The sequence below is a fragment of the Egretta garzetta genome, unplaced genomic scaffold (assembly GCF_000687185.1).
Source record: "Egretta garzetta isolate BGI_Z169 unplaced genomic scaffold, ASM68718v1 scaffold18, whole genome shotgun sequence".
In the NCBI taxonomy this organism is placed as follows: Eukaryota; Metazoa; Chordata; class Aves; order Pelecaniformes; family Ardeidae; genus Egretta; species Egretta garzetta.
In genome coordinates, this window is record NW_009260616.1 from 4,779,377 (window position 1) to 4,794,894 (window position 15,518).

The window sequence follows — 15,518 nt, forward strand, 5'->3', positions numbered from 1 at the left end:
TGAGCACTACACTAGCACAGAATAATAGCAAGAGTGTTAAAAAAAAATTCTCTAAGATGCAGCCTTCAAGCCTCAGTGCTGGAAAACACATTCCAGTACTCTGAAGACTTAGCACTGCTCTGCTTTTTCTTACAGCTAATTATTCTCCCCCCGCCCCCCCCCAACTGAACAACCAAAAAGGTGCCAATGCTGCATGTTTACCATTGTCCTTCAAAAGAATGTAGAGGGCAAAGGAAAAAATCCTATTTCTTGGGGTTTCTTCATAAAAAACTTAATGTGATTAAGTGTTTTTCAGTGACCACTCATCATACGCTACTTTAAATTTTATCTATGGTTTCCATCACACTAGATACATTCACAGGCTACGTGAGGTCTAGGGCTGTGGCAATGAAGCTTCCTGCTCCCTGACCTAAGTAGTACATAATCTTTTCAGCGAGCAACAGCCACACTAGTTCCAAAATACTCAGTGAATAATTTCATCTTGGACTCAGAAAGGGAACTACCATTAGTTGAGACATCCCCTGGGAAACAAAAGTTCTGTTATTACATCTGTCCTTCAACTCCACCTAAAGGAAGGGTCAGAACAGAAACATGTTCAGAGACAACAATATCATATCTGAGTGCACATCTGCAACCCTTTTTTTTTTTTCCTACTCAGGTTATGTTTTTACAGCTGACATCACAATTACATGATGGACACAGGACAAATTTTCAAAGGAGAAAGAAAAGATAAGCTTCTCTTCAGGTGTCCATGTCACCTGGGTAATAAAAGAGGAGGTAAATAAGAGGTCAGGACAGACAGAACAAAAGCTACAGTTACAGCCTTTTCAGCCAAAGAAACTGCACATTCTTTAACAGTGCTAAGAATCTAGAGGTCTTAATTATTCAGGTAACAGAAACACCCTAAAAAGAGGACAGGAGTGATACTGCACAGGTTACACAATGCAACACTGCAGCATGAAATCTGAATGCAAACAGCTTGAGGGAATTTCAGGAACACAGCGCTGGCCTTCAATGCCTGGTGACAGGTATAACAAAGCAGTCCTGCATCCCCACTCATATGATGCACAGTTGCAGAACTCTTGCCATTCAGAAGTCTGTGTGAACCCTGTCCATGTCCTTGCGCTGAAGCAGAATTAAAATTTAACAAGTATTTGCCTAAATTGTTTTTAAAACCTCGGAGTGAGTTGTGTAAGTAACATACAATGTGGATTCTGAATATTCACATCATCAAAGATGTTCATAAAACCTCCAATGATGATTTCATGACGTCAAGATGCATCCTACAGATTTGGGGTTTTTTTATTAATTGGTAACAAATCTTTATTGCCAAGTAACCGAACTATTCCTTTTTCTGCACAGGAACATAGAAAACTATCAGTCTGCCCTCCTTATAACTGCTTTTAACATACTAAGAGACTTGCATGACCTCTGTCTTTTCAGCATCAGCCAGTTCCAATTATTTCAATCTAGACTCATGTACCATATTGCAAAGTCACAATCTGTAGCTGTGCTCTAGAATCCCTCAAATGGATCTATTTTCCTTAGACTGCAGTGCCCGTGCAAGAGGTACCCCACCCAAGGACTCACCACCCTCAAGTGACAAAGATCATCTTCTGTCTTGTATAGATGTAACTCACAGATCTTTCTCATAACCATATTTTTAACCTCTCTTGTGAAAGAGCACTCCTATCACTGCCATACTGTAGTACTGAGGAATACTGTTCAGATATTCCCCATCTTCTACTCATGCTCTTGATTTCTTTTTTTCCAAGCACTGGAAATAGCAATTTATTAATTTCATTCTTTTCAATTTTTATCTATTTATTCTGGTACTTCCTTTCAAAATAACTTACATATCCTGAAAGCTTCAGTCTGGCAAATCAGATATTCAGAGTTTGGTGAAAGAATTTTTTTTTTTTTTTTTTAAATCAGAACTGAAATTGAACACTTTCAATGTTTTGTTTTCCTTTTTTTTTTCCCCAAACAGCAAATACAAAATATTTTGACTATGAAACTGAATGTTCTATTTATTTTTAGCTATATAGTCTTTTATTTCAGTTAACTTAAATACTAAAAATGCCATTTCAAATAAAAATATTATAATACTTCATCAGACACATCTGCAAACCTTTGAAACTTCCTTTCGGCAAATTACTGTTAGTCAAAAAGTTTTACCCTAGGTTTCTTAGCTGGTTGTCATCCACAAGAGTGACAACTACAATCTCCATTCCATTATCCCACTTGTTAATGATAAGCAACAGAATTGCTCTGAACAAGAGAAGAGAGAAGTGCTGTGGGATACAATAAAATATGCTTTTCCAATCTAAGAGAAATACTACCTGCCTCCTTGAAGAAATATTTAAAGAACTGGGCACCCACATTATGGTGATTTCAGTGTTGTCTTATGAAAATTGCCTTGGGAAGCCCAGAACAGTATTAGCAAAGTTAAGATACAGAAAACTCCCTTCCTTTTATAACTACACAGCCTTTCCTCTTGTCAGAGAAGGGAATCACCTTTCTTTTTAAATTTTTTTTCCTAGCTATTTATAAACAGACTATTTTGTATTCTCCAGTTACTGTAGAATTTCCATCACTTTTGAAAATCTTTATCTGCTACGGAAATTCACAAATAATTTCTAATAAGTACATTTCAAGAATACAGTAAACATGAACAAATACAAAGAATTATTTATTTACTATAAACCATTCATCAGATTCTTTTGCATTGTCTATGCAAATTAAAACCTTAAAATGGTTTCTCTGTATGAATTAAACTGCTTTGCCTAGATAGTTCTTCAAAGGATTCTTCAGTCTGCCCACATTCCAAATTGATGTTCAGCGTGGAAACCAACTATCCTAAACGCTGTCTATTTCACACACCACCAAGCTTTGTAAACACAGGGATATGAATCATGAAAATAGTGTACAAAAAATTTGTAGCTTAACCGTACTGTCTTGCTTCAGTTACTAGAGAGATGATATAAATACATCTCATGAGTCACCCACCTGAGACGAGCCAAAAGGTTAATCTTGAAGTTTGCATAAGAATTAGATTACTAAACAGAGCTTTGCAGATTGACAGTTGCACAAAGCCAGACAAGCAAAACCAAATGAACTTATTTAGCTGTGAATGCAGCCAACAATAAAAAAATCCTTAAGTACTTATGAGATTATAATCTGGGGGCTGGGAAGAAGGAAAAAAAAATTTAAAACTCTACAGAGATGCTTGTTTGACATCTACATTGCTCACATGCTTTGTATATACCTTGTCTGAATTCAGCTTTCCTAGGAATTTCTGCAAGATAGCACTTTGGCAAAGGAAACGATGAAAACATTGGCCAAGGATACGGATCACTGCCCTAGAAACAGGACCAGAAAGAAATTAATTTAGGAGAAGAATTAATAGCATTTGCTCAATTAACACACAGGTAAAGTTCCAGAATTATTGCCTATGCGCCAAAATTATGCTTGATAATACAATTTGCAATGAGATACTCCATAACTAAAAAAAAAGAAAAAAAAAAAGTTAAAGGATACAAAATCCAATAAGCATTTGAGCCAGAGTTTTTTACTGTATATAACACTGACAGTTTTGATTTTACAGTTCTTTTTTTCAACCAAAAAGGAAATTGCAGTTTCTATAAAAATTAAAAAAACCCACTAAACCATATTTCCAATTTGATACATCAATCCAGCTGTCTTTACTGTGCTGACAGCCAGTGAGAAGCAGAACATTTAAAGGAGCTTCTTAACATACACTGTATTCTTACAACATCGATGAAAGCTCCAGGTTCAATTAATGAAGGCAGAGGTTGTGGAAAGCGGAACTGTTAAACTTTAGATTCTAACCTCATCTAGTACTCTCAAAGGCAAAATCCTTTCCTGTGGTCCTCCAATCAGATTTATCCTTACAAGAACATGGTTTCTCTCCACCGATAGACCATCAATTATAAAATCTCTGGGGAAAAAAAAACCAAACAAAATCCAAAACACTCCAAAAGTCAGAACCACTTTGATTTACTGACCATTTAATTTGGAAAACATTAATGAGCAAGGATACCTTGAGATAAATACTGGAGTTAAAACACAACCTGGAAAACACATAGACATAAAGAAATAAACAGAAACTTGAAGTATTTTGAGATGTCTGTAAGCATTAACCTAACTTTGTACTTCCCTACCTACTGCTGATTGGAAACATCTGAGCAATATTACTGAACACAAGAGTAGAAAACTTTGCAAGCTTTGTTATGCCCACGTGTTCAGTAATTAGGGTAGAGACAGCTAACAGACCATAAAAATTTGCTCTTTATTTGGCCTACAGCAAATTTCTGCTGTCACAAATAAGCAGTTATTTATGACTTAATAAACAGCCAACTTGCTGTCTGAAGCCCAAGATACAAAATTTTTTAAAAGGAATAACAATCAGTTCTTATACATCCAGTTTCTTACAACTTTTTCCTTAGTAAGGATATAGTAGGTGTCATACATTCACTTATATCTGCTGAGATTTCACCCATACTGTTTGATTTAAACTCTGTACTGGTCCCATATAGCAAACAGTAGGAGGACAGTTCTCAAAAATCAGCATGCTGAGAGAAAGGACAAAATACCTGTGACTAAATGACAGTCCCCAAAATACACTTTTCCTCTTGAAAGGATGCATTGTGCATTTTTATTTAGAAGTCAGCAATGGAAAGTCACAGAAGTTGGAGAGTCAACTAAGTTATAAATAAATAAAGAAAAAACCAACCCCCAAAACCCCAAGTACTGATGATGCCTTTAATTCATAAACGTTAAAATAATACCTGAATTTTATATAATATACATAATATAAAAGAATAATATAAAATAAAAATAAAAAGGTATATTTACATTCACAAATTTTGCACTTTTTAAGAAAGTACTTGAGATTAATACAAATAAAAATAAGAAAAATATTTGCTTTTTTATTTCTTACACTTTTGAGGTGGACATGGGAGAAAGAACAAGACTGTTGTATCTTTTCATAATTTAAGACTGATGATAAACTTGCATGCACGTAAACTTATGCACATTAGACGTCAACTTGAGTAAGGGCATTTGTAGATTTAAAGCTACTAAAGTATCCCTGTATTTGGTCTCAGGAGAAAAGTTTGAAAGTTAAAATAATATTTACATCAGTCACTTCTTACCCTGGTCCTTCTGAAGTGTCTGTGACATTTTCCTCCTGAGCAGTTAGTAAAACTTGTGACACCTTATACTGAGTCTCCAAGAGTAAAAGGGTATTGAGCTCACAGCACAGCACATTTAACAACCTGCAGGACACATTGAAATGATAGCACATCAGTCAGAAATCCAGTAATGCAGGGTAAGACACAGGCAAACATGTTTATGAGATCTCAAAATGGAAAGGAAAAAAAAAACAATAAAAAACTTGAAATGTCTGAAAAATACCCAGACAGAACTGGGTCATGAACACTCTTTTATATCCTTTTTAGCCACGCAAGTGGCACAGCCTTGAGCAAACAGGGAATAGTTCCCAACAGATTTTTCATGTGCACTGAACAATCAGAGAAAATATTCACTGGTCAGCTCAGTCTGCTTTTGAGTTTATATCACAGAATAACAAAAGTGACACAGACTTAGTAAGACAGTCCATGTGAAAGGTGAAGAAATTATATAATAATAGGCTGGTAAGGCAAGTCAGAATCAGGTTGTCCAAAGTGGGGGTGGGCAGGGACGAGGAGGGGAGGGAGATAAAAATACATCTTTCCTTTAGAAAACAGGCTTTTAAGCACTTCTGTACAATCAAGTTTAACACAGTTCAAAAGCAGTAACAGATTTAACATGTAACAAAACCAACAAATTAAGTCTGATCAGCATTACACTTGCATTCACATGACTTGATATGAACTAGAGAAAACACTGGTTGAAATTTGTAGTCTGTTAGTCAGTGCTTACTTTCTTCCATGTAAATCCCAATATGCTTCTACTGATAATAGCAACAATTTACAAGCCATTCTCTGGATATTTAACACCTGTAAATTCACACAATTGTGGCCAAGGATCAAATAGTCAAGATGATAATATGTCTTTTCCTGTTGCTTTTTTAATGTAACTCGATCTGTTCAGTTTCAGCCCTCTTCAAGTTTTATTTATTTTACATTAACTATATCCTGACATTGATTTGTTCTCAGTACTTGACTAAATCACAGAAGAAGAAATGACAGTTCAACTATATATTTTTTTTTGTTATTATTATATAGAAGAAAAATCCACAAAAAGAGCCCTGAACCATTATGAAGATGGACACATTTCTTCTGTTAAGTATGATGAGTTTAAATGGCAAAAGAACCTCTTTCAGCAGTTGGGGAGCTGCTGGGAAAAAAACACTTGGGAGAAGACTGATGACTGAGAATGCTTATAACATCTCCTTTGGTACACAAGGCAGAGCAAAAAAAATAAAATGAACCAGAAGCAAATAAAATTAGGTAGAAGGTACAGTGGTAGGATAAATGACAAAATATGTGAGATCTAACATGAGCAGCCTCTGCCAGGGCATTCAAATGAGACTTTAATCTACATGGAAAAATCTATTTAAAAATGCCACCACTGAAACACAGATATTTGGTTAAAGGTAATATTTCATTGCTTTACTGAAGCTGAAGCTTTACTGAAGACATTCCATTCCCTTCATTAGCTTCCAAAGCCATAAATGTACAGACTAGACTAAAGTTTGAAACTAAAAAACAAACAAACAAAAACCCCTAACCCCCCACATTTTATAGTGTGTATATTTGTGAGTATGTTTGAATATGGCTGTGGAGTTTTTTGTTTGTTTTTAATTGTGTTTGGAACATAAGAATTGGATCAGACCACCCAGCTCAACAGCCTATCTATAAGGACTGCACGCTTATGAAAAGGTATAAAGCCTTGAAAGATACAATACAATAAAATCAAAGCATATCTTTTTGAGATATACTTTAAAACAAAATTATTAAGGAGAAGATAGAATTCCCAACTTACATGTTGCTGCAAATTGGAAGATATGCTTTGATGCAAGGTCTTGTACCTAAGAAGCAATAACCCCATGCAAGAGTACAGACAGGGGACTTATTTGTTAGAAAGGACTTTTGCAAACAAGGACCTGTGGGTCCTGCTGGACAACAGGTTGAACATGAGACACCAACATGTCCTTGAAGGACAATGGCATCCTGGGCTGTGTGAGGAAGACCACTGCTAGAAGGTGATGTGAGGGAGGCGACCCTTCCGCTCTATCGGTACTGGTGAGGTCATACCTGGAGTGCTGGGTCCAGTCCTGGCCTCCGCAGTAAAAGAATGACATGGACACACTGGAGCAGGTCCAGCAAAAGGCCACAAAGGTGATTAAGGGTTTGGGCCATCTGACATAAAGAAAGAAGCTGAGAGTGGGGACTGCTCAGCCTGGAGAAGAGAAGGCTCAGGGGAGATCTTGTCAATGTGTAGAAATACCCGACAGGTAGGTTTGAAGAAGATGAAGCCAGTCTCTCTTCAGTGGTACACGGTGAAAGGACAAGAGGCAATGGGCATGAATTGAAACACAGGAAATTCCATTTTAACGTACTGTGATGGCAGTGAAACAGTGGAACAGGTTGTCCAGAGATGTTGCAGGATCACCAGCCTTGGAGATATTCTAAACCAGCCTGGACACAGCCCTGAGTAATGCTCTCTAGTCGAACCCATTTTGAGCAGTGGACTTTCAATCCCAATTCTATAATTCTGTGAAAACTACTAAGAAGATACACCATATTCCCAGGAACAAACTGCAATACAGATAACCTTTTATTTTATCTGAAGGCAGTCTTTTATAGAACAGTAATTTTAAAGAAATTCAGAAAAGTCAAAATACATATCATAGTTGTGAAAATATGGCAGTAATAACTAATTTTGTTTCTGAATTCTGCATTTCCTGTCCTACTCCATCCCTGTCTTTCTTGGAGAGTGCTCCCTGGATTCTTGTCCTTCAAGTATAATTTCACAACCAATACTTCACTGTAGAAATCTCTAGTCTGAAAGAAGGCATGCTAACCACTACTTGTGTATCTATGTAATCTGACTATCTCCTTGGTTTCGGAAGGTAGAATCATGACTTCTTTAATTATGGCAGAACAGAAGGTCCTTCATAGGATGTAAAACATCTAGTAAATAATTTTAGCCACTAAAAAAATTGCTAATTTTAATGTTGCCTCTCTGAATTTTTTCATTTGAAAATAATATAAGTAAACCACCTATGAATTTCTCGGTGTTGCTAAAAACACCCATTATGAGGACAGCTTATTATCATATTTCTCAATATTTTTTCTATGAGTTCCTTTTAAGATCACAAAATAATATGATGTTCCCTGTACTCCCATTTTCTCAGCTGTCTATCCCCCTCCCCCCCCCCCCCCCAACTTCAAATCGTACCTCTCTCAAACATCACCTTTATTATGGTAAATGCAATTCTAGCTTTCTGCAGTTCCCATTATACTCCCATAGATTATTCTTCCTTACTCATATGTTCTTCCCAAAGCTAATCTAATGCTCTGCCCTCATGTCAGGGATGTCAGGGATGCCTGCAAATGCTCGGCTGGCAGTGAAAGATGCAAGATACTGTTCTTGGATACAGTAGTTTTAATACTCTGTGGTGGGTAGACACCAGACAGCAACTAAGCACTCACCCAGTTGCTCTCTCCCCACTTCCCACTAGCAAACCAAAGCCCACCCAGTCTCCAAGCAATGGCTTCCTGCAAGATCAATCCCATGAACTCCCAGTTTTTATTGCTGAGCATGATGGCATATGGTATGGAACATCCCTCTGGTCAATTCGGGTCAGCTGCCCCAACTCCGTTCATTCCCAGCCTCTTGCACACCCCTAGCCTACTTGCTGGGGAGTGGGGAGAAAAAGAAAGCCCTGTTGCTCAGCAGTGCTTGCGCAGTACCAGCCAAAACATGGGTGTGTTACACAAATCCAAAACACAGCACCACATGGGCTGCTATGGAGAAAATTAACTCCATCCCAGACAGTACACAGTCCCAGCAAAAGATAAAATTTCATGCTATAAGCAGAAGTCCACCCACCACAAGGAAAAAAGGAATTGGCACATCCAAAGTAACCTATACCACAATCTCAGTAATACATGAGCTCAGGCAGCGTGCAGTGGCTAACCAAACCAGAAATGCTTGCACCTATGCTGGCTACAAGGTGTTCCACTGACCCCAAAATGGTGGGCTAAACTGGTCTTTAGTAAAAGGTTTTCTTTTGGCTTGAAGTTACTGCCTTCTACAGACACAGGCATGGCTGATTCAGGCCAGTGCAAAATATACAGCATGACATTTGTAGAGAACTCAGCTATAGGACAAGGTAAGGTCCTTCTTTCTCTCCCAGGAATTGATATTAAAACATAAGTGGGAAAAAAAATGAGGACTGGAAATTCTTTGCAGTAGGAGGACCTCCTTCTTGCTAAATACGTATGTACACCAACAAAGAAATGCAAAGCAAAATTTGCATTAAATAATTCCAGTGTCATCATTAAGGGGGACAGCCTCGAAACATTTAACATCAGAGCTTACATTACCAATTTGATTTATTCTTTATTACACTTTGAATAACAGCCTGAGGTCCAATGAGAACACTGATCCAAACAGCGAGTGGCAATTACTATCAAGTGTGCCAGACCAGTAAACAAAGGGAAATGGCTAGCAAATTAAAAAAAAGGAAGCCAAAAGCTACCTAGTCAGCGTTAGAACACAAGAGGCACTTGGAAGCTTCAGCCATGCAAAGCTTTGCATGCTGCCTTTGCAGATTGAACAAAGGGCATTAGTAATGAGCAGCAAGAGCATGCCTCCGCAGGTCTTCTTCCTAATGAATCAAGGCTTTTAATTGTCCCACTAAAGGCAATATTCATAGTGGTTTTGAAAAATATGAGATCTTCTGGATACAGAGTATTTATCAATACCCTGAGTTACACCTCTGATGCCTGGGGCACTGAAAGCTACTACCTCAGGGCAGTCATGTTTCTCCCAGTAAGAAAACTCAGGGACTGATGTATTCCTTACGATATTTTCCACATGAAAAGATTTTCAAAAGAGCACCTACAGCACTTTAGCTACCCAATGTACTTACAAATCACATGCAATGTGATTGCTAATGGTAAAAGAGTTTCCCTAGCTAAACAAAAATGCTTTTCATGAGCATCACTTGCCAGCCTAGAGGACTCAGATGTGAAGCAGATTTTAAATTGCAGGAAGTGAAGCATTTTAATTCCCCTCAGTGAAGTAAAGAAAAACAGCATCAACAAATAAGTGACATAATCCTATCAGAGAATTGGCTGTTCCTATTTTATTAATTATAAATTGTTTTACATTAATAAACCTAACAAACTTCTATTAGCATATAAACTAACAAAAAACAATGAATTAACTGTATAACTACATAATGCGGAAGCATGCCAACATAATCCTGCTGCAAATCCCCATCACTACTAACATAGACTCTGTACTCTTTTACCTTCGGATTATTAAAGAGAGGTCAAAGACTTACAGGACATGTGCACTCTCCAGTGACCACTACTGCAGAAGTCTTTTCCCTCATACACACCCAGCATGCACACTTGGAAGGAAGAGGTTCATTTCCAAAGAACTGTTATCACTTACTAAACAGAAAACACATTTAAAATAATAGAAAATGGATCATTAATTAATTAATCAATTATTCTTATTTAATTGAGAAAGGGTTGGTAGGAAATAACTGGAAGACTATATAGTCTTTCATGCTTCCATCATAAGAATTCAAATCTGGTAGATTGGGAGGAAGAAATAAATACTGTCAGGCTCAATTCCTCCCTTCTCTTGCCATACTTCTCCCTCCCCTCGAGAGGAAGAACTCTATGAACATGGCCTTCCTCCATTCACAAAGGCATAAGGACGCTGAATGCCACGGGACCTGGCATGAGAAGGGTTTCTTCAGTACATCCAGCCAATAGCACCATAAATGTTGTTGCAAGAGTAGATGTACCAGCCAGTCAATTCAAATGTTAGTGATCAAAAAAATTCATCAGTGGCATTGAACAGTGTTCATGGAATATGACAGTATATTTAAAACAAAGATACATGGAAAGCAAGAGGTACAGCCTTGTTTCTGGCTCTGCAAGGAAGATGGAAAAGAAAACATGAAACTAATAAAAGAGTGCTATGTTTTCTAAAGGGGAAACTGAATTTGTTTAAAACCAGTTTTAAATAAGAAGTCTTGCTTCAATTTATAATGAATGAGATTTTAAAGCATTATATACAAACATTTTCAAAAAGCTGCTACTCACAATGCTTGGGGGGGGAGAGAGAGAGAGAGGAAGAAAGAAAGAAAAAGAGGGGATAAATCTAAATAGCAAGTTGATCTGAGGAAAAAGAATGATCAGGATTCATATCTTCTGCCTTTAGAAAACAAGATAATTAATGCTCCTTCCATTGTGTTGCAATCATTAAAATCACATATTCTCTTAATTAACAATACACATAATGTAAGTACAGTTAAGGGAACAAATTATTTCATATGCCGAAGCTACCTGATTATTAAAATGCAATTATATTTAAGAGGGTGTGTTTACAATGCAGATGAAAACACAATGGAAAAGAATGCACAAGTGTTTATTATCCGTATTTCCTAAACTCACAAAGTTGTCTCTTGCCCATCACATCTCCCAGCTCGTGTAGGATTTAATTCATTCTCCTGGATTTCATTGGAGTGCACTAGATGAAATTTTGACTAATACATACTGCTTTGAGGCAAATTTCAAGATGCTGATTGATTTTGATGTCAATATAGTATAAGCCATTTAAATTCTCATTCCTAAATCTTTCTCTTACTAGTTTTGTAGGCCAACAGAAATAGATACAATGCATTTTTATCATCTTCTGCACCCATTCAGCAAGTAAGAAAATAGAGAATTATAAGAAAAAACATATTCACTATGATATTTTATATGACAAAAAAAAATGTGACGTAACAATGTCAAAATATTTATTACACAAATCTGAAAATAAGCCAATATTATTTTTCTATCTGTAGCAGGCTCTGTAGCTCTACAATCCTGAGGCCAATAGTGATGAACACATGATTTGGACTAGCATTTACAATTTTCTATAATTCCACAGAAACATAAATGCATTCAGAAGATTCACACAGAGCACTATAATAAATACTCCTTTTTCAAACTTACCTTACACAGGCCTAAAATAAATCTATTTTTATTGCATTTTAAATTATGATTCTACAAAATAGGTTATCTTCAGATATCTCTAATGCTAAGCAAGCACATTCTGTCTTTAAAATTAAACAGTCCTAATTTGCATATCTGAAGGAAAAGTATTTTATCTCAGCGTTTTCCAGGTATTTTCCTGCAGAAAGCCAAACTCTTGAACAGAGTGCTGTCCGTGTTGCCTGATGCCCACTAGTGTGAGGCATTTCAATGAACAAGTGTGGTGCTAACAAAGATTCTTCTGATTCAGAATATACATACCAAAAGGTCTTCTGACCTCACAATATTTAGGAATTTTATTGACTTACGGTCAAAATAAGCCACTGGGGGGGAAAAAAAAAAAAATCTATAGTGGCATACGTAAATACATAATACACAGTGGCCAAAGAATGAAAGGGTTTTATTTTTCACTTTTCAGATGCCTATTACTGCCATATCATCATATAGCCACACCCAAAAAAAAAAAAAAAAGGAAGAAAACATTTTTCCAGGAACAGTATATATTAAAAATGTACCCTGTTTAATGAGGGGAATTTTCGCAAAGCTGCCTGTAGACCAACTCTGACCCCCTCCCACTGCCCACAGTCTCTGCCTACTCCCAGTAATGCTGTTTCTCCTGTGTTTTATGGAAGCCAACACTGACTGAGTATCTTTGAATTTATTTTGGAGTACTGATGCTTTTTAGGGACAAGGGGTCGGTTATCGAAGGTAAAAATCTGGTATTTTGCCACATTTTAATCCAGCTAACAACACAGTGTCACTAACATTCACAGAACACTCAGTTTCTGCATAGAGAGAACAGCAATATGTAAATGCCTGAATAATGCTTTAGGCAGAGGCTTTGAAAATATATATCATGCATGTATTTTCTTGGCAGGCTGTAAAAACTCAGAACTCGTGGATGTGTTCACTGTACTGAAATACTAGGTAAGTTGCCTCGATGCCATATAATTCATCAGTCTAAAAGAAAAAGTATGTTACCACTGTTTAGTCAATTCCTTTGTTAATGTAAGTTACAGAGATTCAAAGAGCTTGGCCTTGAAAGGGAGGTGGTAAAGATCTCCAGTTCACACCTTTATGAAAATCAGTCTCTCTCACATGCAATATCATATAAGATAAGATCAATGTATCAGGGAAATAAAGCTGATTGTTAAATTAAGAAAATCCTCTGTGTTTAGTATGTTAAAAATTTATTACTTTGATTACTGCTGTGAATTCCCTTTCTCTAGGATTTGTGCTCTGATGGCAATTTAAATTCAGAATATTCTAAAATAGAAAGACTTGAGAATTCTTGCATCAGTTCCTGTGCACCCAGATTTTCAGGCTGTACAAAAGAGTGGCTGAGACAGCCTTCAGTGTTCTTTTATCAACCAACATTGGCTGATTGAGAGAATTTCTGCTTCTATTAAGTACAAATGTGCTTTGAAGTTGAACTCACAGTTTGAAAATCTTTCCATATACAAGTTAGGAACTGTTTATATACTTCCACTTTTCTATTCTTATCTCCAACTTCTCGCCTAAAGTTTCCCTTTAATTATTATTATTATTATTAACAACAACAACAATTTTAAAATGAGATGAAAAGGACCTTCAAGTGAATAAATCTCATCCTAGAAGCACGCAATAGCTGCAATTAAAGGCATACCAGATCAGGGTCTGTGAAAGTACTGAAGAAGAATCCTAGGCCAAGATACTTCCAAGTTAAGCATTACAAAAAAACAGATTCAGACTAGCCTATAGCTTGCTGTGAAACTGAGTATTTTAGCTTGATCACACAGGACCTAGTCTGTATGAATGCACTCTAGGGAGCGTTCTTTGTAGACTGAGAGATACTGGCTAAGCAAATCCATAAATAAAGTTCCCTACGTTTTCCCTTTGATTTCTACTGCACGCACACCGCTTTTCAGAATGGGCAAGCTTGAAAAGGGAAGCTAACAGCAGAGCCTCTGCAGGACTGTCCTTCAACATAATAGTTCAGAATTCATACTTACAAAAAAATTAAAAGAATCACCCACCAGAAAATGCAATATTAACATTAAAACCAAGTAGATACATCTGTAATTTGGGGATTAAACAGACTGGGGAAATACCTATGTATTTTAAGTTTCGTATGTAGTTATACGGCTAGTAACTAAAGTAAATTTAAGTCACTGAAGCACAGTATACACATGAAGAACAATGTAGTTCTAAATTGCAGAAGTTGCTTAACATTTGAGTAAGCAAACCTGTAACTCTTTTGAACAGTTACAGGGGGTTACAGGACCTCAAAGTATAACTTGTAAGTTAAGCAGATCTGAAGTTCAACACTCAGCTTTGGGTGAGCCACATGTACAATGATACCTGACCAAATAGCCAAGTATATGGCTGCGTAGATCTGTGAATGATTAAAGAATGTGGGTTTGGCTGTACTGCTGGTATTACATGTAGCAGAAAGAAATGTTTCTAGACAAATGCTTCACCGAAATTATTTGGTCACACAACTGTTTGGTTTTTCAATGTTGCAATTACAAACACTTAAATATTTTATTTCTACATAGCAGCAAAGAGAAATGTAGATCTTTTGCTCTTTCTAATTAAATTCCTAAATTTTCAGATCTGTTAAGCATCTGATATTTGATCTAACTGCTGCTAAATTTGATATTCTTGATGGAATTTGGTCTAGGAGCAAACCAACTACACAGGGCAAGGTTCACTTCACAAAACACAGATGTCTGCAGTCAGCAGCACTCACAAAAGCTCATGGAACTTAGTATTTAAAATGAACTGTATACCTCTCATATTCAGATAGTATAGCCTAGGGTTTCTTGCAAGCCTTAATACTGTAAACAATACAGTGAGCATGACAAATTCCAGAATCATACAGAATTCTGGTATCATTTTAATAGGGAACTTTGAATAACTGTGTAATAATAAAAATTCTTTTTGTGCAGGCATTGCATTAGTCATAATAAAAGGCTTACATGTGCCAATTCTCTATTATTTGCAAAAAAACATTTGTACAGCAAGCCCCACATGCTCATGAAAAGCATATTCTAAAGAATAAGAAAATACAGTCTTACATTATCTGTGGTATACACAGGCCCATATTAAAATCCCTAGAACTGTATCTTCCTTTCTTCTAGAGGGAAGGCAATGACAGGCAGGGGGGAAGGGGACAAGGCTTTTGAACATTAAAAAAAAAAAAAAAAAAAAAAAGATGACAACTGAATCTGTTAAAAATTAAGTTACATATGAGGTCCTAGGTATCACTGAGATTCCACA

General features: G+C 36.6%; 1 protein-coding gene across 1 annotated transcript in view; it reads right to left on the reverse strand.

Moving 5' to 3' along the window:
* TBC1D32 (TBC1 domain family member 32) overlaps nt 1–15,518 on the reverse strand; it is an 80,229-nt gene that overhangs the window by 29,812 nt on the left and 34,899 nt on the right. Inside the window, exons 24-26 of the mRNA XM_009645194.1 lie at nt 5,178–5,300; nt 3,853–3,961; nt 3,269–3,362 (exon numbers count right to left, since the gene is read on the reverse strand). Coding sequence (XP_009643489.1) covers nt 3,269–3,362; nt 3,853–3,961; nt 5,178–5,300 — 326 coding nt within the window. The remainder of the gene's footprint in view (nt 1–3,268; nt 3,363–3,852; nt 3,962–5,177; nt 5,301–15,518) is intronic.